The sequence below is a fragment of the Drosophila hydei genome, unplaced genomic scaffold, assembly GCF_003285905.1.
Source record: "Drosophila hydei strain 15085-1641.00,03,60 unplaced genomic scaffold, DhydRS2 tig00008139-arrow-pilon, whole genome shotgun sequence".
Taxonomy (NCBI): domain Eukaryota; kingdom Metazoa; phylum Arthropoda; class Insecta; order Diptera; family Drosophilidae; genus Drosophila; species Drosophila hydei.
In genome coordinates this window covers 689,997-710,820 of record NW_022045847.1, presented here as the reverse complement: position 1 = coordinate 710,820, position 20,824 = coordinate 689,997, and the positions used below count along the sequence as shown (strand labels likewise).

Below are 20,824 nucleotides of genomic sequence, written 5' to 3'. Positions count from 1 at the left end.
TTACAACAATTTATTTACATATATAATTTATACGATAAGTTTTTTGTAAGCTTAAGCGAAGGAAACCCAACACAATCAAGCAATGTTAGTGAGATGCTATGCTAGCAGCTAACGGTATATATATACATATAAACACATTTAAAGCGTTGTGTAGCTTACTATTACTATTACAAAAATATATATATATATATTCGTGTTAACTGTAGGTTTGCTATTTATATAGTTTGGCCCCTCCAATTCAATTAATTATTTACATTACTATCACTCTCTTATATATATATATATAAATCTATGTTTTATGTTATAGAATACACATACATATGATTAATAAAATTGTTTATAGTTTTTGTTTTTACCTATTCAGCTTATTTGTAAATCAAAATTTTAGGTTGAGTTGTGTATACTTTCTGTTAAACATGTTCTAGAGCGATAAAAACAAAAACTTGTAATAAGTTGCTGAACTACTAAATGAAGAACCCACTACATTATCAGTATAAATAATAAAAAGTAAATAGCTCCTGCAAATTAGTTAAATTTAGTTACATTTACATTTGTATATCTAATCAAAAATGAGCAAAAATTATAAAAACAAAACTTCAAGTAAAAAATTAAATTTGGAGAAAAAAATCGATGTTTTATCAGCTTGGGCTGTGCGTCCTTAAAAGCAACAACAAGAAACAACAAACACTTGTGAAAATATGCATTACATTAATACTACACCTAAAAATCAACAAAGTTATGAAAACATTAAACTCTAAATAACATACTAAGTATATTATGTGGCATGTTTATTGTATAATAATCATAATAATAATATAAATTTAAATTATTACGCGCAAGTTTCTTCTATGTAAAACTCCCAAATGTTTTGTCTATCTATTTGTTTATAATAATAGAATCTCTTGCAAATTTATATATATATTTATATGCTGATATATCTGCTATACATAAATCCAAATCAGCAAATAAAATGCTTAAGAGAAATTGTAATTTATTAACATTAATATACAACATACTTAACCTTTTATGTTTTATCTTTAGTGTTTTTTATGTTTCTTGTTTCATAAGAAACTTGTACAATTTTGCTTTAATACTTACTTTTATTTTGCACACGCAGACACACACGTACACGTCCACTTTAATTTACAATTATTTTATATTTAAAGTTATTACTTTTTTAAAACAACAACTCTTAAGTAAAATTAATACACAACAATTTTTGTCAAACAAACTTTAAGTTAGCAAAAAAAAAACGCAAAAGTTTTACACAAAAATCGCACGAACACGTAATATTTAAAGGAATGGAGTTGCAGATTGAGATGAATATAAAAACTTTTAATAAAAGTGAAAAATTATACAAATTTTAGTTTTCTTGAACTTTATGGCGTGGGAAATTGGGTTAAACTGTATATTTTAAAAATTTAGAACTGGAACCCCAAATGTTTGACACGTGAGTTACTCTTAAAATATACAGATCGACAAACAATTAAGTATTCGCCCTCAATAGGGGCGGGAGTGTAGTGAATACCGTAAAAGCTAGAAATATCAGATCTACTGTGTTGGTTTTTGTAATGAATACGCGAATTTAGTATATTTTGGATTTTGTATTTTGGATTTTGGATAACTATCCCATTCAAACCAAATTCATTTAAATCGTATTTAAATCGACTTGTGCTTTGGTAAAAAACAGACAAATATAATTTATTAAAAATTAGCATTTAGAAGAGAAGTTCTGCATCCCATCACATAGCCTATACTGGATCCCAAGCGCAGTAGCTGTATGTGTGTATTAAAGAAGCGTCGAATGTTTGGAATATCATTTATTCGCAGGGTTCAGAGTATCTCCTAGTCGAGCAGCATCGACAAGAGCACTCTTAATAGTTTTCTTTAAAACTTTGAAATTTGAAATTCGAAAAAATTTGATAGATCTGATATTAAGACAAAAGATTGGCGTGTGATATTCAGTACATGAAATGGGTTGATTACACATTTCCGTTTTACAAACACGTCCTACTACTAAAGATTAATGTGATAATATTATACCATGCCGTTCTTAGCTATATAAAAGCTCATCGATGCAACAACGAAGTTACATTCAATCCAAAATGAAGTTTCCAATTGCACTTGTAGGCATATTGATATCATTATGTGCCAGTACGATCAGCAAGGTAAATCTATGCAATCTTCGACAATTTTTTAATTAAACAAGGTCTAAAATTATGTCCAAGGATATTTTCCTAACAGCGCAATTATGACGTCGAAATTGTGTCTATAGCTGCAAACTCTACGGATGAAAGCAAAGGAAAAATAGATCTACGTGTCGAACGAATCTCTCGTGGCGAAACTGTTCTAAATGGAACTTGGGATTGGCAATATGATATAGACGATACTACCATGGTAATGTATATGGCTTTTACTAAACTAACTTGGTAACAATTGACGAATCCATTTTTGCTTTCTTTACCTTTCTGTGTTTCAGTTGGAAACGATCATTTATAGTTCTACCAGTGGATCTGAGAATGACTATAAAGTGCTACCATATAGTATACCATCGATCACATTTAACGAATTTTTGGAGAAGCACTACAATGAAATTATATATGCGAATTTTAGAAACTGCTCAAACTTAGCACTTTTCAAAAACAGATTGGAAACCCCTTGGAAAAAAGCAACTTATACATTCAATCTATGTCGGCCGAAGGGGGATGGCTCACCGGATGTTCTTCCCGATGGCTTCTATAAAATATTTGTTCGGATTAACGGCGAAATCGAGGTCATTTTGATTGCTGTTTTCAAAGTTTTTCGGGTATTTTATTGAACAAGATCGTTCCCCTAGATTTATTTTAAGTTTTTCCTCAATATTGCAATAAAAACTAAAGAACATATTTTGTATTTGTACATAACATTCTTTATGTATGGGACCTATAATCGGCAAATTACCAATAAACTATAAAAGAGCGATTGTTTATTCGTTTACACACTTTTTTTGTGATTTTTATTTTCATTTAACATTGGCCAAATAACTTAATTGTGACTAATTATAGTTGCAGGTTATAACTAAACTTCATGCAAAGAAACTGTTGCATTACTTAAGGCTTAAATTTAATCGGTGCATAGATTGACGGTCGGATTCAGTTCTACTTTTGCAGACGGCGTGTGGCTCGTCTAATGGGGCGGTTTTCCGGTGTGCTGGGCGGCGCACATACATTCATCTGCTGGCCAGGCATGCCAGTAGCCGTTGTCGGCGTGGCAGCAGCATTAGCACCACTACCAAAACTGAACGCAGCGCCATTCGTTGGCGGCGCTGGGCTGCCAAAGACAATCGATGGGGTTGAATTACCGGCGTTGGTGCCAAAGGAGAACGGCTTATTGGCTACATTGTTACTGCTGGCCTGCGGCGATGTGATGCCACCAAAGGCAAATGGGACATTGGCATTGGTTGTGTTACTGTTGGTGGGATTGCTAGCGCTGAAGGAGAAGCCGCCAGGCTTAGCCTGTTGTTGGTTCTGTACTGCGGACACTGCGCTGCCAAACAGACTTCCACCTGGATTTGTGGCATTGCTGGCCGTCGCACTGCTGCCAAATGTAAAGAGTTTCTGATTGTTAACGTTAGAAGGCGCTGCTGCTGCTGACGGTGTCGCAAAACCACCAAAGCCGTTGCCTGGCGCGATGGCTCCCGCAGGAGCTGCCGCTGTTGCTGAAGTTGTGTTGCCTGAAAAATTAAAACCTGTTTTCAGTCCGCCAGTTCCAACGGCTAACGGCGTTTTAAATAGGTTTGTGGCCTCGCTTTTTGGAGTCACCGTTGAAAAGGAAAAGCCGCCCACTGCTGGTGTTCTCTGTTGTTGTTGCTGCTGTTCTTGCTGCTGTTGCTGTTGCTGCTGTTGCTGCTGCTGTTGCTGCTGCTGTTGCTGCTGCTGTTGCTGCTGCTGTTGCTGTTGCTGCTGCTGTTGCTGCTGCTGTTGCTGCTGCTGTTGTTGCTGCTGCTGTTGTTGCGTATTTTCCGTGCCACCAAAGGTAAATGATTTGCTTTCCGTTGTATTACCACTACCGAATAAAGGGGTCTGCTTGGGCGTGGCATTGAAATTGAATGCGTTTGTAGCTAATTCTGCTCCGAGTGCAACGGGAGCTGTTCCATTAAAGTTGAAGCTGTTGACCACCGCACCTGCTGGTGCTGCTGTTGTTGTTCCTACAATTTTGGGTCCATCGCCACCAGCGCCAAAGCTAAACAGATTGTTGCCACCGCTTTTGTTGGGCAGCGTGAAAGGCGTTGCCTTTGCAATGGGCTTGCTTGCACCGCCAAATGCAAATAAATTCGGGCTATTTTCTGATGGTGGAACAGCTGCTGGTGGTGCTGTAGTTGCAAAAGTAGGAGTTTCACTAGCAGCAACAGCTCCGGCACCACCAAAGTTAAACGCGAGCTGTCCTGTGGCACCTGCACTACTAAATAGGGGCAATGTTGCTGGTGCTGCAGGACTTTTGCCGAAACTAAATGGTGCTGGTGAAGGTGCTGCAACTGATTTAGCAGCGATGTCAAAGCTGTGCGTCGGTTCCTTGGGCTGAGATGAAATATTATTCACCGGAGGTGCAGGAGTACCTGTAGCAAGAGATGAAATATTATTCACCGGAGGTGCAGGAGTACCTGTAGCAACAGTTGCTGCTGCTGCTTCACTATTGCTGTTGGTGTTGCTGCTGCCAAATGAAATGGGTTTGATTGTTGCTGGAGCAGGTTCAATTGTTGCTGATATAGTTTGAGTTGGAGCTTTGCCTAAGCTACCCACTGGAACGCCTGCTGTTGTAGTTGGCACAGGTGTCAATATTGCAATTGGTGCAGTACTTGTTACTGCATCTACTGCAGACTTTCCAAAATTAAACGTGGGGTTTGGTGCTGGTGCTGCTTGTACTGTAGTTGCTGCTGCTTGTGCCCCTAATCCCGTTTCTGTAGCTTGTACATTTCCAAATGTTAATGTTGCTTTCGCTGGATCCGTTTTTGCTGTTGGTTCTGCTGTCGCTGTAATCAGTTTTGTATCTGTTGAAACTGCTGGCTTGCTAAAAGCAAACGCTGGCGATACAGCGAATGCTGTTGTAGCTGTAGCAGTCGACATCGAATTCATAAATGTTATAGCTGTTGATGGTGCCGTTGTTACAGGTGCCGTTGTTACAGGTGCCGTTGTTATTTGCTTGTTTGTTGCAGCGGGCAGGGTAAAACCCAGAAGAGCACCTTTTCCAGTTGATGAATCTTCGTTTAATTTTTTTGTAGCATCGTTTAATGGTAGCACAGATGTGCTATTGCAGCTAGTTGTTGGCGCAGTTATTGTAGATATTGCTGTTGTTGATGTTGATGTCGTTTGTTCTATTGTAGTTTCTGTTGTTGTTGTAGCTGTTACTCTTTGAGTTAGGGCTGTTTGTTCTGTAGTCGCCGCAAGTATAGTTGGCTTAGTCGATGTTGTGTTCGTTGTAACATTTGTAATTGTTGCTATGGCTGTATTTTTTGTTGTTGTTAGTTCAACAGATGCTGTAACTTTAGTAGCATCCAGTACATCAGTTGACGTTTCGTCTTGATAGATTTCACCCCGCAGGCTACTCAACATTAAAGCCAGTTTCGTTTTCTGTGTACGCTCCAAATGGGAGTTCTTGCTAGTGCCAATTGAGTGCTCCTGTTTGGGCTTCACAAACTGTATACCCGCATATTCGTTGGCGTCCACATCGGGACTATCTAAATCAACCTGCTGCTGCTGCAGTTCTTTTTGTTGCTGGTGTTGCTGCTGCGGCTGCTGCTGTTGCGGTTGTCGTTGTTGTGCATTAAACAGTGTCAATTTGGGTTTCGACTCGTAGTTTGTATGTACTAGGGGGTCGGAGACCGTACGTTGGGCTGGAGTCGCCGGTAGAGGAGTGATTGGCGTACTCTGCGTCCTAGTCAATTGCTCCAGTTGTAAGTCTGTTGTAGACGGCTGACTTCGCTGTATCTTGGCCCCCTGTGGTCGTGGTGAAGTCTCTGGTGAGCTGCAACTGTTGCTGCGTCTTCTGGCATTGTCGTTGTGTGTAGACGTGTTGTTTGCTGAGCGCATGTCGTATAACTTACGCTTATTGCTATGCAGCTGACTAGAACTCAAGGAGCTTGCAATGTCATTGCTGTAGCTGCAATTACGACGCTTGGCCAACTGCTCTGGTGATTGCTGTGGAGAAATGCTCGCAGGAAAATTATGTGCAGACATGTGTAAAGCCTGATGTTGTTGTTGCTGTGTCAGCGCTATGGCCGGATGATGCGAACGCAATGGAACTGTAACAGTCAATTCACGTTGTCGCTTAAAGCTCGACTGTGGCTGCAACATGGATAACTGATGCTGCTGCTGCTGTTGTTGCTGATGATACTGATGCTGATGTGAATGATGATCCACATAGTCAGTTATGCGATTACAACTTTTTTTGCTGTTGTAATCGTTAGGTTGTATTTCCTGTAAATAATTTATGTTATTTAAGCCAAAGCAAATGCCACCACACTCAACAGTGGTTAGACGCTGACTTACGCCGCTATTAATGCGCTTGCGTGAAATCTCCTTTAGCTCTTCAAGGACACTGCGCGTCGGTTCGCTTTCGTGCTGCAGTGGAGGTGGATGCATAATGGGACGATTCTCTCTCAATAACTGTTGGTCGCTTCTTTTCTCCACGCCCACTAAAGAATTCGAGCGCAACAAACTGGTCAACGTATTGCCACAGTAAAAACTTCGCTCAGGTGGCGCAATACGTGTCATGGACACCGATGGTAGACTTGGCTTATGAGAGAGTGGCGATGAAGCTATGCTGCTACGACGTGGCTGCGTAAGCGGGCTATAAACATTGTTATAAGAGATGCTGCGGTGCAGACCACGGCCATCACCGCTGCTGTCCCTCTGGTATTCAACAATGCGCGATGCTAATCCACTGCTGTTTACGTCCGCAAATGTTCTGCATATTGGAATTATTATTATTATTAATTTTACGTTTAAAACCTGTACCACTTACTTGGGATCCAGCTGACTGAGATTTAGCCGTTGTCGCGTAATTTTGGATACACTCGACGATGTTTTTGATATTGCATGCAGATTTTTTTTCTGCGGTGAACCATTTGTGTAGCTATTGCTTAAACAAATGCTGGAGTTGCTGGGCTCTTTCAAGAAAATATTCTTTTGCATTTCCTGTGTCACTAATCTCTGTGACCTAAAAACCCAATTTGAACCTTGTTAAAATGTATATTAATAAATTAATATACTTGATTTATACATACGCAGACATGCCACCAATCCATGTGGAGTCAGCCATGGGCTTAGATAAAGGTGACTTGCTCAAACTGTAACTGTGACGACGTTCCATTATTTTGTTCTTGTGGATGAATTATATTTGATTTAATCTGATCACTAAACAATTATGTTTGAAAAATTAAAAACTTACAGATGTCGGATGAAACGTTTTTACATTACTTGGTGAAACAACAAAACACACGCGAAGCAGCTCTAATGAGTTGCGCCTTTGTACTAACTATCGATAAGTAATAGAGCTTGAATACGATAACAGGAACTTGCATCACTGCCAATTTTGATAATGCATGGTAACTCTGTCAATTTCCGTCCTCCATCTTTCCGCATTGGGTTTTCACGATGGTAGGTTCGACTGCTATAGTTTTTTTTAAATTATTAGATGGTTTTTAATATGATAATGAAATTTAAGTGGTGAATATACTATAACAAGCTGCTGATAAACTGCTGTGCTATAAAAACTCTTGAATTTCACCGAGAAACTCCGAGTGCATGAAGCAAATAAATATGAGAGGCCCATAACCTCGAAAGTGAACGTTCTTTAATCATGTGTACATACCAAAATTCAAACAATTGAAGTTGAAATTATATACAAATAGTATATTATTTTTTTGTTTATTCGTAACAGCCGCCTAAGAAGGACGCAAAGTCGTCGGCCAAGCAGCCGCAAAAAACACAGAAGAAAAAGGAGGGCTCCGGTGGCGGCAAGGCCAAGAAGAAGAAGTGGTCCAAAGGCAAAGTCAGGGATAAGCTGAACAACCAAGTTCTGTTCGACAAGGCCACCTATGAGAAATTGTACAAGGAAGTGCCTGCTTACAAACTGATTACTCCCTCGGTTGTCTCTGAGCGCTTGAAGATCCGTGGTTCATTGGCCAAGCGTGCTCTGATTGAGCTGCGCGAAAAGGGTAATTGAACATAAATTGTGATTGGAGCAATGTTTTTAAGCCATGCGTTATTTTTAGGTCTCATTAAGCAGGTCGTGCAACATCATTCCCAGGTCATCTACACACGTGCCACCAAGGGTGATGAAGCGTAAATTTAGCTTTACCACACATACAGTGCCGCACGTAAATTTACAATATAACAATTGATTGTATGAAGGTACCAAGGCTCTACTGCATGTAGTAGAATGTTGAATAAACTTGCTTTTTGATGTAAGGAACATGAGTGTAACATTTTATTGTATTATCATTTAGGTTACTATTTGTTTTTGGGATTGGGCTTCTATTGTTTTTGAGCAATAAAAATCTGATTAGGCGATATAATGCATTTTAAAAAAATACGTTGAAACTACGATAATACATATATTGAGTTTGGCTGCGCGCTCGATAGTTTTGTGTGAATGCCAATTTCATTAGTTATGCAACCCTGCTGACGGCATAAATGTTTACTGGGTAACCAGACGTCTATTTTGATGACAACACAGCAGATTGGTGCGGTTTGTCTTTTCGACTGATTTAAAAAAAAAATAAAATGAATTAAATTGCAAATCCTCAGTAAAATAATAAAAAATTCAATAACAAAAGCGGTACTGCCAACACCTGTGTAAATAAACGGCTGTCCGAGCGGCACGTTAACGTAGCAGGAAACGTTGCGTGCGGCTATTTACACAAAAAGTTGCCGCCGACGCTGCAGAGAAATTCTTAAAGCGTTTAAAGCAGCAGCAGGTGAAGTGGGCCCAGGCTTAGCCCAACGATAATACCACGTATGCAAACAATTACAAACAAAATTTATGTGTGTGTGTGTGTGTGTTTGCGTGATAACAAGAGTAATAATTGTTTTTGTTGTTTAATATCTCTGGTTTTTAGCACGTTTTACACGTTTACCGCTATAATGATACCGTTAACGCACAAGGATCGCAGCAACTTTGGCTATCGCGTCAAGGAGAAACTAAACAGCTGGAAACGCTTAATATTCGCTGATCGCAATTCGCGCAATTTGTTTCTCTTTTTGCTGCTAAACCTTAGTTTTGCCTTCGTCGAACTCTTCTATGGAATCTGGACAAACAGCTTGGGTTAGCATATCACACATATATTATCCTATATATATAATTGATATTTACTATCGATTGACATATTTATAACTAGGGTTGATCTCGGACTCGTTTCATATGTTCTTCGACTGCACGGGGCTACTGGCGGGTCTGGCTGCCTCGGTCATAACGAAATGGAAAGCAAATGATAAGTTCTCCTATGGCTATGTGCGTGCCGAGGTACTAGCAGGCTTTGTGAACAGCTTGTTTCTGCTTTTCATTGCCTTCTTCATACTTTCCGAGGGCGTGGAACGTCTGATAGAGCCGCCTGAAGTAAAACATGAGCGACTTTTTGTGGTATCTGTGCTAGGTCTCCTCGTCAATCTTGTGGGCATCTACGCCTTTAATCATGGAGGACATGGCCACTCACATGGTGGCGGCGGACATGGACACTCACACGGTGGGGGCTCCAGCCATGGACACTCTCATGGACACAGCCACGATGATCACAGCAATCACAACCATCAGGCCATCTCGTTGGACAATGGTAAGGAGTTTTACTAGTCTTAGTTTAACAGCCACTGAATGATTTTTTAATACTGATCGGTTATTCGCAGCAATAACACTATCTGTCTTGTATTTACATCTACTGTTATTTTCCAGGCCACGGACACTCACATGATCATAGTATGAGCCATGGACATTCGCATGATCTTGGTAGTGGCAGCAATTCGCAAATTATGCGCGGCGTCTTTTTGCACATATTGGCCGACACGCTCGGCTCGGTGGGCGTCATTATTTCCGCAGTGCTTATGCAAATGTTTGGCTGGATGATAGCTGATCCAATTTGCTCCATATTCATAGCGTTGCTTATTGCACTAAGCGTGCTTAGCTTGATTAAGGAATCCATACTAATACTGATGCAACGGCAGCCAAACGCATTGGATCGCTCGCTGCTGCAGTGCTACCAAAAGGTAACTGGCTTGGCTGGAGTCTATTCGGTGCAGGAGCCGCACTTTTGGACGCTCTGCTCAGATGTCTATGTGGGTGCCATCAAGCTGGAGGTATCCAAGAATGTGGATCCTACGTATGTAGTAACGCATACGCGCATGATCTTTGAGGCGGTGGGTGTGAAACAGATCTACATACAGCTCGACTATGTGTGATCCGAATGGCTCCTATCCATACATATATCTATATATATATATATATATATATATATATATATGCAATATATGTATATATACATATATGTATACATATATAGATTTAGATATATATAATTACGATGTATATTGAGCAGCGCGTGTGTTGTGTGTGCGTATTTGTAGTACGATGATGATTATGTGCTTTTATTTACCCAAATTTTAGTTTCCTAGCTTGAATGCGCTATAAAATAACAAAAGCAAAAACTAAAACAGAGCTGTAAAATGTAAACTTAATTAATTGTGAAAACTTTAATTTATTTTCTATTTAAAGTTGTTAAAATGATTCATTCCAACATTATCAAAGCGAAACAAAGTGAGCGTAGTGCAACAATGCAGCAACTGCTGTCTATAGAAACTTAGCATAATTGTAATATATAAGTCCAAAACTTGTGCATTCTAAATAGTACATGGAATTTATTTAGTCTTTTTTACGATTCAAGAGAACAAACCTACAAACTATACATATTTCATGAAATTTGACTGAATAATACACATCTACCCAAATTCCATTGTTTTAATGGAAATGCGAAACAAAATTGCAATAAGCCACAGTTTTTGCTGCATCAAAATTATGAACGAAATAAAATAGAATTTGTTAATATTGTTTTTATACGCAGCATTAGTGGAACGCTACAAAATTGTTTTGGGGGTTTCCAGGTATTTTGATGTGGTTTAGTTAATAGTTTCGGCTGGCATAAAATATTGTTTTTTCTTTTTAATTTCATCGGCTGTGATGATTAATTCTCCTGCATAACTTGGAAATCCTAGCTCTAAGTTGTTGAGGACATAGCTTTTTCACGAGCACAAAAAAAATTTTGCCAACCTGGATATTTCAAAAGTAGCTTAGCTATGAAATTTAGTGATTTGTCTTGTTAAACTTTAAGGAATATGTTCACTTTTTGAAGAAGTATAATAATTGATATTAAAATATTATTTAAAATGATCAATTAACATAAAACAATTTTTTTTAAATAAATCCCTCGCATATTTGCGTAGCAGTTATCATAGGCAGTGCGCACTGTACCATCTGGCACACGCGATCTGACAGGTATACACGTGCGTCTGTGTATGTGTAAGCGTTTGCCCGTGAAAGTGTGAATGTATGAGATAAGCAGCTAGACTATATACGCTCGAATGATAGCGCACAAACACCCATATGTGCTAGTCTTTTTATATATGTATGAATGCATTCCACAGCTACTCAATCACGCAAAATATGGGACAATTTACTTACGGCGGTGCAATTTTAATGTGTATTGCGCATGACAACAATGGTACATTCGTATGTATCACTGTCAAAGGTCAATAACTTTTCGGTTGCTGAGACCTTGTCTGAGTCAATGCCGCACAAAGCGTGTGCACATAAAAAACAGTGAAAGCAGCTGCAATGACATCTCAACTGTGCGTACCTGAACCCATGGGAGAGAAATGTTTCAGATTTGGGTTTTTGGTTATGGCTTCAGTTTTATATATTGTTTTTAATACATACAAATGTTCTTAATTTTTCTGGTTATCGTTTTTATTTTTGACATTCCGTGTTGAAAACAAACGAAACAATACCAAAATTGCTTTGTTGCTATAAAAATATTAAATAACGCTGTTTCAATTACAATAGTTTTACCATAATTTAGTTATTTTTAGCTACTGTGTGAGTGTGGCTCCTGGTGAACTTGTTCTTCCTCGAGGTTCTCCTTGTTATAACTACGAATTTTGCTCATTTCATAAAATAACATTTACATTCATTGATTCTAAATAATATAACGGAATTAACTCGACAATTTGTTTTCATTTTTCTATACATAAACATAAATTGCATCGAACTGCTGCCAAAAAATTAAAAAACCGTAACTAAAAAAATCCGATTGAAATGGGTTATATGTATGCGTGAGTATGTGTGTCCGCCGTCTGCCTATTTGCTTTTGTTAGTTTGTGTATGTTCGGTGGTGGCTGGTGCTTTTGTCCTGCCTGCATTGGGCGTTGCTCGTTCTTCCCGTAAACACAATTTAGCCACTAAATCGAAACATACAGAAAGGAGATGACAGTTTAAACCTTTTCCTCTTCAAGCCCATGCTTGAAGAACATTAGAACTGGAGTACTCTGGCCATCGATATCACGGTATTCACACATGGCGACCATGCCTTCGACGTCCATGGATTCTCCTGTAAAGAATTGGAGCTCCTTGAAACGGCCCAAAATGTCCTTCATGGCTTTATTCATGTTGGTTTTGAAAACGTCGACCTGGTCGGGTGCACTCTCCTGCAACTTTCCGAGAATATTCTTCATGTAGTCCTTTAAGTAGAGAGTGTAGGATTTCTTATCTCCGAAGGCAAATGATTCAACCAGGCGGTGATTCAAAATCACATCGACACCGGTTTCAACTGCTTCATCTGTGCCCTCATCCGCTTCTTCGGCCGACGGATTGGCACCACTAAGTTGAATTTGATCACCCGAGCGAGTGACTAACTTTCCATAGACTTCGTAGATAACCTCATCAACCAGTTTTATTTTGTAGGTGTCAGCGAACATCTCATCGTTGGTAATGATATCTTTGTAGATTTTCATTTTGGCGTCGGTGTTTCAAAATATGAGTTCAAATTTCTGGCAAAATTGCAATTAACAACTGCACTGAACCGGGGCCACAACTGCCACGCGCTGAAACAGTAAAAAGAAGGAACGAGACAAAAAAAAAATGGCGTGTGCTGTTAACTTAACATTTTGCTCAGTTGTTAAAATAGTCTGTTAATGAGGGAAAACAGTGTTTAATTTACTTTTCGCAAATATTGCAACTCCCATTGATTCCTTTAACTAAATCTATGTAGTTTTCCATGGGGATTCAATATACAGGGGTCGAAACATATTTTGTAGCCTGTTAATTCAATCATTTAAGAAATTAATAATATAAGCAGTGTCAAATGAGTAATAACAAACAGTGTCAAATGAGTAATTAGGAATGCATACTGATAAGTTTTCAAAATTTGAAGATTAGTAGTTATCGATTATATTGAAATTAGTTTTGAGACTGCGATTGATTTTTTTTTGTGTTTTCATAATATGTAGTTGCACTTATAAATGTATATTTAATTAATAAGGTATCGTGTGGTACATATATACATACATAAGAGCCCGCCATACTTCAGATGAGATAACAGAACACACAGCGAAAATGTGACTCCACAACAGAAATAATATTTAACATTACTGTGTATTAACAGAAACATCGCACTGTCAAGCTAACAGACCACTTTACATAACATAGTAATGCTCAATCCGACGAACGTTCTATTGTGCGTTTACATGTCTTTTCATCAGTTTCCTTTGAAATCTCTATACTATGTATTGGTTGTGTTTTGACTTAGTTCCCCTTAATTGAATACCGTGCAATCGTAGCTAAATGACCAATTTATTTATTTTTTGTTACGATAGTCTACAAAAGAAAAATACATGTATCAAATTTGATGTCTCTAGATCCATCAGGGCTTTTATATAATATATATAAATATATTTTGTTTTTTCTTTTTTTTTTATATATATAGACCAAATAATTAAAAAAGCTTAAAAACAGTGTCTAAGTTTAACAACAGCTTTTAGGATCTTCTCTATGCAATCCCTTTCAATAAAAATAAATTTGAGTATTTAAAAGGTATTTATATCCAAAAAGAATAAATGAGCTTCACCATTATATTGCATTATATGACTTTTAGTAACAAGATGTGACGTATTTAGTAATTTTGATTGAATACATTTTAATTATTTAATTTAACGGGATAACGGCCGAATTTCTTAGAAAAATAAAAAGATAATTATTTTGACCATCGAAAGCATATCCTCATATGCATCGTACATTGAAATAATAAGAATAGTTAATTAGTCGATTAAACGTATTTCAACATTTTTTAAAGCTGTTGAAAATCATATTTTGATGAATTTGTATTGTTCTTAATTTGTTTTTCAAAAACTAAAAACTTTATTTTGAAAAATAAATCGTCGGGGTGCCCGACAAGGAGATACCATAATCCCTTTCCTAGCAGCGTTTTTTAATGTTTCTAATAGTTCGAGCTTAAAAAAAAATTACAAATAAAAACCGACATTACGACACCAAGATTCGAACCAACTTTGCCTTTGCCACGTGTTTTTGCAAATTGGCCAAACGTGTTGTTTAATAATTTCTGTGTTAATGGAAATTAATGAAATTTTCTGTGTATGATCAACATATTCTATTGAACTATTTGGCAGCTTAGCAAAAAGGTAAACCCCTTCAAATATTGTCCATAATTTCAATGAAACTTAAGAATTTGGGAAAATTTGAAGCCGATATCCAAAATATAACAAAAATCAAAATTGTAGAAAATAGACATAAAACAAAATAAAAAATGTGGAGACTAGCTCTTAAGCAGTACGAGATATATTTTTAATTTATAACAATAAAACGGGAATTTTTATCGAATATTTGAAGAAAACTTGATATGAGTTGTTGCATCTACTTAAGATAATAGACTGATCAATTAGCGTGGTAAGCTCCTTATATATGTATGTATGATACCTCGACAAGGATATTGGCTCAATTGTGACTGCGGATATTGTAGATCTCTATTATAATACCTACGAGGTGCGGCTTTGATGGCAACAACATAATTCTATACCCGGGTAAAGATGCCAATATGTCTGTGGAGGCTTGGGCTGTCAATAAAATGAACTCGATGTTGCCGATTTTACAGATAGAACCATTTTAAACCGTCTGTACCTTACGCGTAGTCACAAGGTCAAGTCTTAACCAATACCAGTCTTCTTGGGAGTGCCGGCTAGAAAATACACTGAATACTGCCTTTAGCTCAATTATTCTACGTTTGGCACCTCTTCTGTGAAATTGCATAGATTTTGTCGAACACTTTCATCAAAGAGGGTCCATATAGGGTTTTTTGCTTCACTCACGATCTTTAGACTGTTATTGCTCTTTTATTTTGAATAACGTTTAAAAGTATTTCAAAATTATTTCCAAAGTCAATTCAGAGAAGCTATGACTATGTTTGTACAAAGCTCACGGTCATAGAACATCGACTCGCCCACGATCTCAATAACTGAACGTTTTACGAAATTTTTCAACAAAACCTCGTATTATTCGCTTAAAACGTCCTACTCCCTTAATAATCGGCTAAACCACCCGCTTCTCAATTTTTGTGCGGTTTTATAGGAAATTCGATTACTTCGGCCGAACGTTCGACAAGTAATGATTGTAATATCTATGGGCTTTGCTAATGATACTGATCGAGCTAAAAGAAAAGTACTAGTATCGGGCGATTCTAAATAGTTTTTTTAGTTAATCTAAGAGTTACGGTAGCTAAAATATAGATTTATTAAACCGCCGATAATAAAATCAAACGTCTAGTTTTTAATCGAAGTCTCTAAGATTATTCCACTATACGATATTTTTGATTAATCGATAAGCGAGTATATACTCATCTTAAGATTTTAACAGTGATGTTTCACTGTTAACCAATGCAATGAAACTGGCCTCGGTCAACGGAATTAAGATTATCTTATAAATGGGTTTACCCAATACTACAACTTACTATAACTTTCTTTATCTGCGGGAACTAAAACAATTTGATTTCTTCTGATATAATATTTTATTAGTGAATTTTTATTGGGCTTTTTATTTATAGACATTAAGTCATTTAACATTGATTTATATCACCTCGGCCTCCATTTGGCAACCATTCAAAGCAGCCAAAATATTTCTGGCTGTTATGCGGGACATCTCCTTTCGAGTTTCAATGTCTGCGCTGCCTATATGGGGCAATATAACAATATTTTCTAGTTTCAGTAATGGGTCGTCTAGTGGCAATGGCTCAGGTGTGGTGACATCCAAGCCTGCAGCAAGTATACGCTTGGAAAGGAGAGCGTCATAAAGCGCATTTTGATCCACAACTCCACCGCGCGCCGTATTGATAAAAATGCAATTCGGTTTCATTTTCTTAAACGCCGACGCATTAAATATTTCCTTAGTATCAGGAGTTAGAGAACAACAAACCACAATAAAATCCGATAAGCAAAGCATCTCGTCAAAATCAACAAGCTGAGCGTTAACCTTAGCAGCCTCTGCAGGCCTCGCCGTGCGGGTCGTATAGGTTATCTGAGATGGCTTAAAGGGAAGAATGCGCGCTGCAATCTCCTGACCAATGCGTCCAAATCCATATAAACCAACACGCGAGTTCTTTAATCCTTGTCCGCACATCCACATTGGCGCCCATGATTTCCAACCCCCATTGTAAACCTGTTTGTTGGCCTCGAACAAACGCCTATTGGTGGCTAACAACAGAGCAAGTGTTAATTCGGCTGTGGCATCGGTCAGCACATCGGGTGTGTACCCAACGCGAATGCCACGTTTTTTGCACTCCTGCACATCAATGTGTTCGAAGCCCACTGAAATGGTGGCCACACATTTAAGTTGCGCCCCAGCAGCATCCAGAACATCGGCATCTATTTTATCTGTGAGAGCGCAATAAAGAGCATCCTTGCCTTTAACTTGGCGGAGTAATTCGTCTCTTGGCACTGGTATAGTCTGCGACCAGCTAGTTACATTGCAACTAATCAAAAACAACAAACATTGAAATTAAAATCAATTTATGAGCACCGGCAATAAACAACCTCTTACGTAGCAATTCCAGTCCACTATTGTCGACATCTGGACGAGTTACAAAAACACTTGGAAGGGAACTCATTGTTGCTTTGTGTAACAGTTGAACAAGGCATTTGGCCTGTTGAATATGCCGTAACTGTATTTTATGCATGTTAACTTCAGCTCAGGTCTGGATTAATGTTACCTACTTTATCTTTATTGTGTGCATTTTATTTGCCCACTGCGGTCACACTGTTTTTCCAGTTTCTTTTGAGCTTAACAGATGATTGTAAAAAACTGAAATAACTAAAAGCATTTTCCTGCCGAAATATTTAGTTATGGATTGGTACATTGGCAAGGAATGGAACGACACAGCGCGTGGTCTGCAAAAGAAGGTACTAAGTTTGGAATTCCAAAGAGTTGAGAAGCCGCTTTTGATAAGCACTGTCGAATTCACCGTAAAAAAGCCCTGCCTGAACTTGGGCACCAGACCTAGCAAATATTTGGCATCTAATGAGACACAACACACATTGGAGATGGGTACCGCTGATAGCCCCATTGATTGCTATATAGAGATATTGTTACAACAGTTCGTTCTCGGCGAAACCTCGGCTTGTAGCATCATCACCAAAACTGGTGAGCGATTGCAGTTCGAGCTAAAGCTAGATCGAATTGTTAGCAATATTCAAATTGACAAGTTAAGCGCAGGGGAAATTTATAATCTGTCATTAAAATACAAAGAGAAAGGTGTGACTATGTATAAGGCACATCCCAGGTTTGCCTGTGACTATTTCTCACGAGCAGCTAAATTATTAATTACATACAAACCATTCGACAAACTGGATGAGGAGAAAAATGGTATCGATAACCATGCGTTGGAGTTGCTGTTCGTGCAGATACAAACAAATTTGGCTGCCTGTATGCTACTAGAGAAGCGTTACGAACACGTCATATACCACACACAATTTGTGGAAACACAGGAGCAACCCAGCGAGAAGAGCATCTATCGACGCGCATTGGCATACTATTACCTGAAGGAATTCGAAAAGGCGCAAAAGTTGATCGAGCGTGTGCCCCAGTACGAAGAGAAACGTGAATTCAGTAAATTGCGAGACAATATAGCAACAAGCTGGAAGAGCAGCAATGCCAACTACAAACAGCTTGTGCAGCGAATGTTTAGCTAAATACAGATACGACGTATAGCAATAAAAAATCATTATTTATAACTTATATTTAACTTTTGCATTTGTTACTTTTCCTTAGATTTCTTTAAAGGCTTCTGGTTTACTTTTGCTTTCTTGTTTTTGTGCTTCATACCGGACGGTAATCTGGGTCGTTTCCTCGACATCTTATTGTCTAACTTAAACAGCTCTGTAAAAAGATATATATAAATGATCAATCTTATATATGTATAAGATGAGTATAGCAACACTCACCCTCGTCTGGTTCCTCGCCAACTTCATCTTTGTAATATTGAGCATCATCATCTGCATCACTAGCATTGTCTTCAGCTTCCTTGCGCTTTATTTCTTTCTTTTGCTCTTTTTTCAATTGTAAATTGCGTTCACGATTCTCGTTCTGTTGCTTTTTGCGGAGCTCTTTCAGTTTCCGTTTCTTTTCAATTAATTTGCGTAATGTTTCCTTCTCATCTTCAGTTTTGATAACATGATCGTGATAAAGCACTTCACCGGTAAGCAGTCCCTCTTCGATCTTCATGAGCTGCATTGTTAAACGTGGTCCAATTTCGTGTAGTTTTACAGAGCTTTTGTGGTTTTCCAAATTTCCTTTGCCTTTAACTGCTTGAGGCAACACCACATGCGATTGTTCATCATCCTCAGCCTCCGCTTCCGAGGTATATCCATCCCTACAAAGTTGTTATTGTAAATAAGAAGGCGTCAACAAAATTAAACCATTTGCGATATTGATCTTACTTAATTACGAAATCGACAAGCTCTTCGCATTTGTTGAGATTTGGCACATTGCCGCTGACAATTTTCTGTACTGCGCGCTTTAAGCCTACTGGAACCACCTGCACCGCATAGTGACGCATGTCCACAAGCTTTGTTTCTGGATTGTAAGAGAATAAAAGGCAGCGGCGAATGGTATCAATGTTAACCTGGGCCAAATTGATAGATGGAAACATGTTCTGAAATGTTGTGGCCATCAACTTTAAGTGTTTCCCTTCGCCACTAAAGTTATTCATGATCACAAGAGGTGGATGCTTGAAATAATCAACGTCAAACATTTGCCTCTTACTGCTAGAGATCACATCACGAGCAAGTGTAAACTGATGCACCTGTTGAGCACGCGATATATACTAAGAATTACTTTTCATGGTACATTCGAATTGATTTCAATTACCTTGAACGTTAGAGATGGTCCACGCGGCAAGCGCAACACTTTGAAGGATAACTGTGTGGATGCTTTGTTGAAAATGGCCATATGTGAGACATGAAAGAAGCTGCTTAGACTAACGAAATCTTTTATGCGATTTATTTTCTTTTCACGCAAATTGGATGCAGTAAACGGTTCCATTATTCGACGAAAATCAATTGTTAAATCCGCGATATATGGACAGGACAGGCCACGATGTATAATGAACGAGTGTGGGGCCTCAACTATTTCACTTGGTTCACTGGCTTTGAATGCTGCTGTGCGCGTTTTTGGATGCACTTTCTTCTTAGCACCTCCCATTTTCCTGTTCTCAATAAAATAGTTAAACAAATATCAACGCTACGACCACACGTGCTCCCAGTTGTATCATCAGCTGGTCAGCTCGATATATCGATAAATGTATTCAAAAATTATAAATATATCGATGGGGTTTCTATATTTTTTATTATAATTATAATATATATATATAAATATATATATTTATATAATATTTAACACAAAAGAGCACTCCGAAACAAAAGTTATATCCACCATATATTTAATTTAATTTATCGATAATTTTATTTCACAATTTGGAGTGCCCCTTCACGACTATGTTTACAGCCAAAATCAATGGCGCAAAAACTAGAGCTTAAAGTTAACAGTTGATACGCAAGCGTGTTTTATTGCATTATAAATATTCACCAACATAGCAAACGGAAATGCTGATTTTTACTTTTTCTATTTTGCTGTTTCTGTATTTAAAGTTGGACTACTTCTTTATTTTATCAGCTAGTTTTTTAAGAATTCATGTGGTCAATTTTAAATTTAATTTTCAAAATTTCTGCACTTATGTTTTTAATGTTAAAACTAATTATAATTTTGTAGGTTTAAGTTTCACTTTTATTTCATACGTAAAAAATGTATTACATTAACCAATAAAAAAGGGTTTGTAACGAAGCAAGCAGCTTTGACGCTGAAAAATCGGTTGAGGTAAGGGGAACTTGGAGTTTTAATAATAAATAGACAATAATGAATGAAAGCCAGGTCGAAAGTGTATTCATTATAAATGTATATGTTAAATATACCTAATTTTGCTGGAAAAACAATACGACAACTAATAGAATTTACATAGCAATATTGTAGTCGTCTGACTTTTTCTTTGAAAATTACAACTATGTATTTATGTTGTGAAAATTAATAATATTAATATATTTAATATTAGCATTTATGTATATTTATATAAATTATAGTTACAGCTACAGCTTAAACTGAATTTGGAGTGTTTTAGTGTTTCCCTTTTTGCTTTTGTAATTTTTTTTTCATCAGACCTCGAAGTTATCGATGCTTTATGCGATATATATTA

General features: G+C 37.7%; 8 protein-coding genes across 9 annotated transcripts; 4 read left to right on the top strand and 4 right to left on the bottom strand.

Moving 5' to 3' along the window:
* The first annotated feature begins 2,035 nt into the window (after window positions 1–2,035).
* On the top strand, window positions 2,036–2,859 carry LOC111598606. The gene is made up of 3 exons (XM_023313938.2): window positions 2,036–2,168; window positions 2,245–2,397; window positions 2,480–2,859. Exons 1-3 carry the CDS (start codon window positions 2,076–2,078, stop codon window positions 2,816–2,818), a joined length of 585 nt encoding a protein of 194 aa, XP_023169706.2. The 5' UTR covers window positions 2,036–2,075; the 3' UTR covers window positions 2,819–2,859.
* A 105-nt stretch (window positions 2,860–2,964) lies between these two features.
* LOC111598620 (flocculation protein FLO11) lies at window positions 2,965–7,513 on the bottom strand. Its single transcript, XM_023313954.2, has 6 exons — window positions 7,426–7,513; window positions 7,262–7,356; window positions 7,000–7,194; window positions 6,525–6,942; window positions 3,930–6,452; window positions 2,965–3,890 (listed from the first exon to the last, which is right to left on the bottom strand). Exons 2-6 carry the CDS (start codon window positions 7,345–7,347, stop codon window positions 3,138–3,140), a joined length of 3,975 nt encoding a protein of 1,324 aa, XP_023169722.2. The 5' UTR covers window positions 7,348–7,356; window positions 7,426–7,513; the 3' UTR covers window positions 2,965–3,137.
* Window positions 7,514–7,582: 69 nt separating this feature from the next.
* On the top strand, window positions 7,583–8,451 carry LOC111598518 (40S ribosomal protein S25). Its single transcript, XM_023313794.1, has 3 exons — window positions 7,583–7,634; window positions 7,918–8,194; window positions 8,252–8,451. Exons 1-3 carry the CDS (start codon window positions 7,632–7,634, stop codon window positions 8,323–8,325), a joined length of 354 nt encoding a protein of 117 aa, XP_023169562.1. The 5' UTR covers window positions 7,583–7,631; the 3' UTR covers window positions 8,326–8,451.
* A 235-nt stretch (window positions 8,452–8,686) lies between these two features.
* Window positions 8,687–10,465, top strand: LOC111598533 (zinc transporter 7). Of its 2 annotated transcripts, none has more exons than XM_023313821.2 (4): window positions 8,687–9,023; window positions 9,098–9,303; window positions 9,377–9,808; window positions 9,925–10,465. In XM_023313821.2, the coding sequence occupies exons 2-4, from the start codon at window positions 9,123–9,125 to the stop codon at window positions 10,425–10,427; spliced, it is 1,116 nt and encodes a 371-aa protein (XP_023169589.1). In that variant the 5' UTR covers window positions 8,687–9,023; window positions 9,098–9,122; the 3' UTR covers window positions 10,428–10,465. The 2 variants fall into 2 exon arrangements, with proteins under 2 accessions (XP_023169589.1, XP_023169588.1); XM_023313820.2 differs by having other exon boundaries at window positions 8,687–8,994; window positions 9,925–10,464.
* Window positions 10,466–12,425: 1,960 nt separating this feature from the next.
* Window positions 12,426–13,120, bottom strand: LOC111598513 (translationally-controlled tumor protein homolog). Its single transcript, XM_023313787.1, has one exon. The coding sequence runs from the start codon at window positions 13,029–13,031 to the stop codon at window positions 12,513–12,515; it is 519 nt and encodes a 172-aa protein (XP_023169555.1). The 5' UTR covers window positions 13,032–13,120; the 3' UTR covers window positions 12,426–12,512.
* A 2,965-nt stretch (window positions 13,121–16,085) lies between these two features.
* LOC111598593 (glyoxylate reductase/hydroxypyruvate reductase) lies at window positions 16,086–17,301 on the bottom strand. Its single transcript, XM_023313909.2, has 2 exons — window positions 17,115–17,301; window positions 16,086–17,053 (listed from the first exon to the last, which is right to left on the bottom strand). The coding sequence occupies exons 1-2, from the start codon at window positions 17,255–17,257 to the stop codon at window positions 16,153–16,155; spliced, it is 1,044 nt and encodes a 347-aa protein (XP_023169677.2). The 5' UTR covers window positions 17,258–17,301; the 3' UTR covers window positions 16,086–16,152.
* A 33-nt stretch (window positions 17,302–17,334) lies between these two features.
* Window positions 17,335–18,315, top strand: LOC111598595 (peptidyl-prolyl cis-trans isomerase D). The gene has a single exon (XM_023313910.2). It carries the CDS (start codon window positions 17,424–17,426, stop codon window positions 18,267–18,269), a length of 846 nt encoding a protein of 281 aa, XP_023169678.1. The 5' UTR covers window positions 17,335–17,423; the 3' UTR covers window positions 18,270–18,315.
* On the bottom strand, window positions 18,315–19,867 carry LOC111598592 (protein Peter pan). The gene is made up of 4 exons (XM_023313908.1): window positions 19,447–19,867; window positions 19,017–19,381; window positions 18,522–18,949; window positions 18,315–18,456 (listed from the first exon to the last, which is right to left on the bottom strand). The coding sequence occupies exons 1-4, from the start codon at window positions 19,777–19,779 to the stop codon at window positions 18,335–18,337; spliced, it is 1,248 nt and encodes a 415-aa protein (XP_023169676.1). The 5' UTR covers window positions 19,780–19,867; the 3' UTR covers window positions 18,315–18,334.
* Window positions 19,868–20,824: the final 957 nt, after the last annotated feature.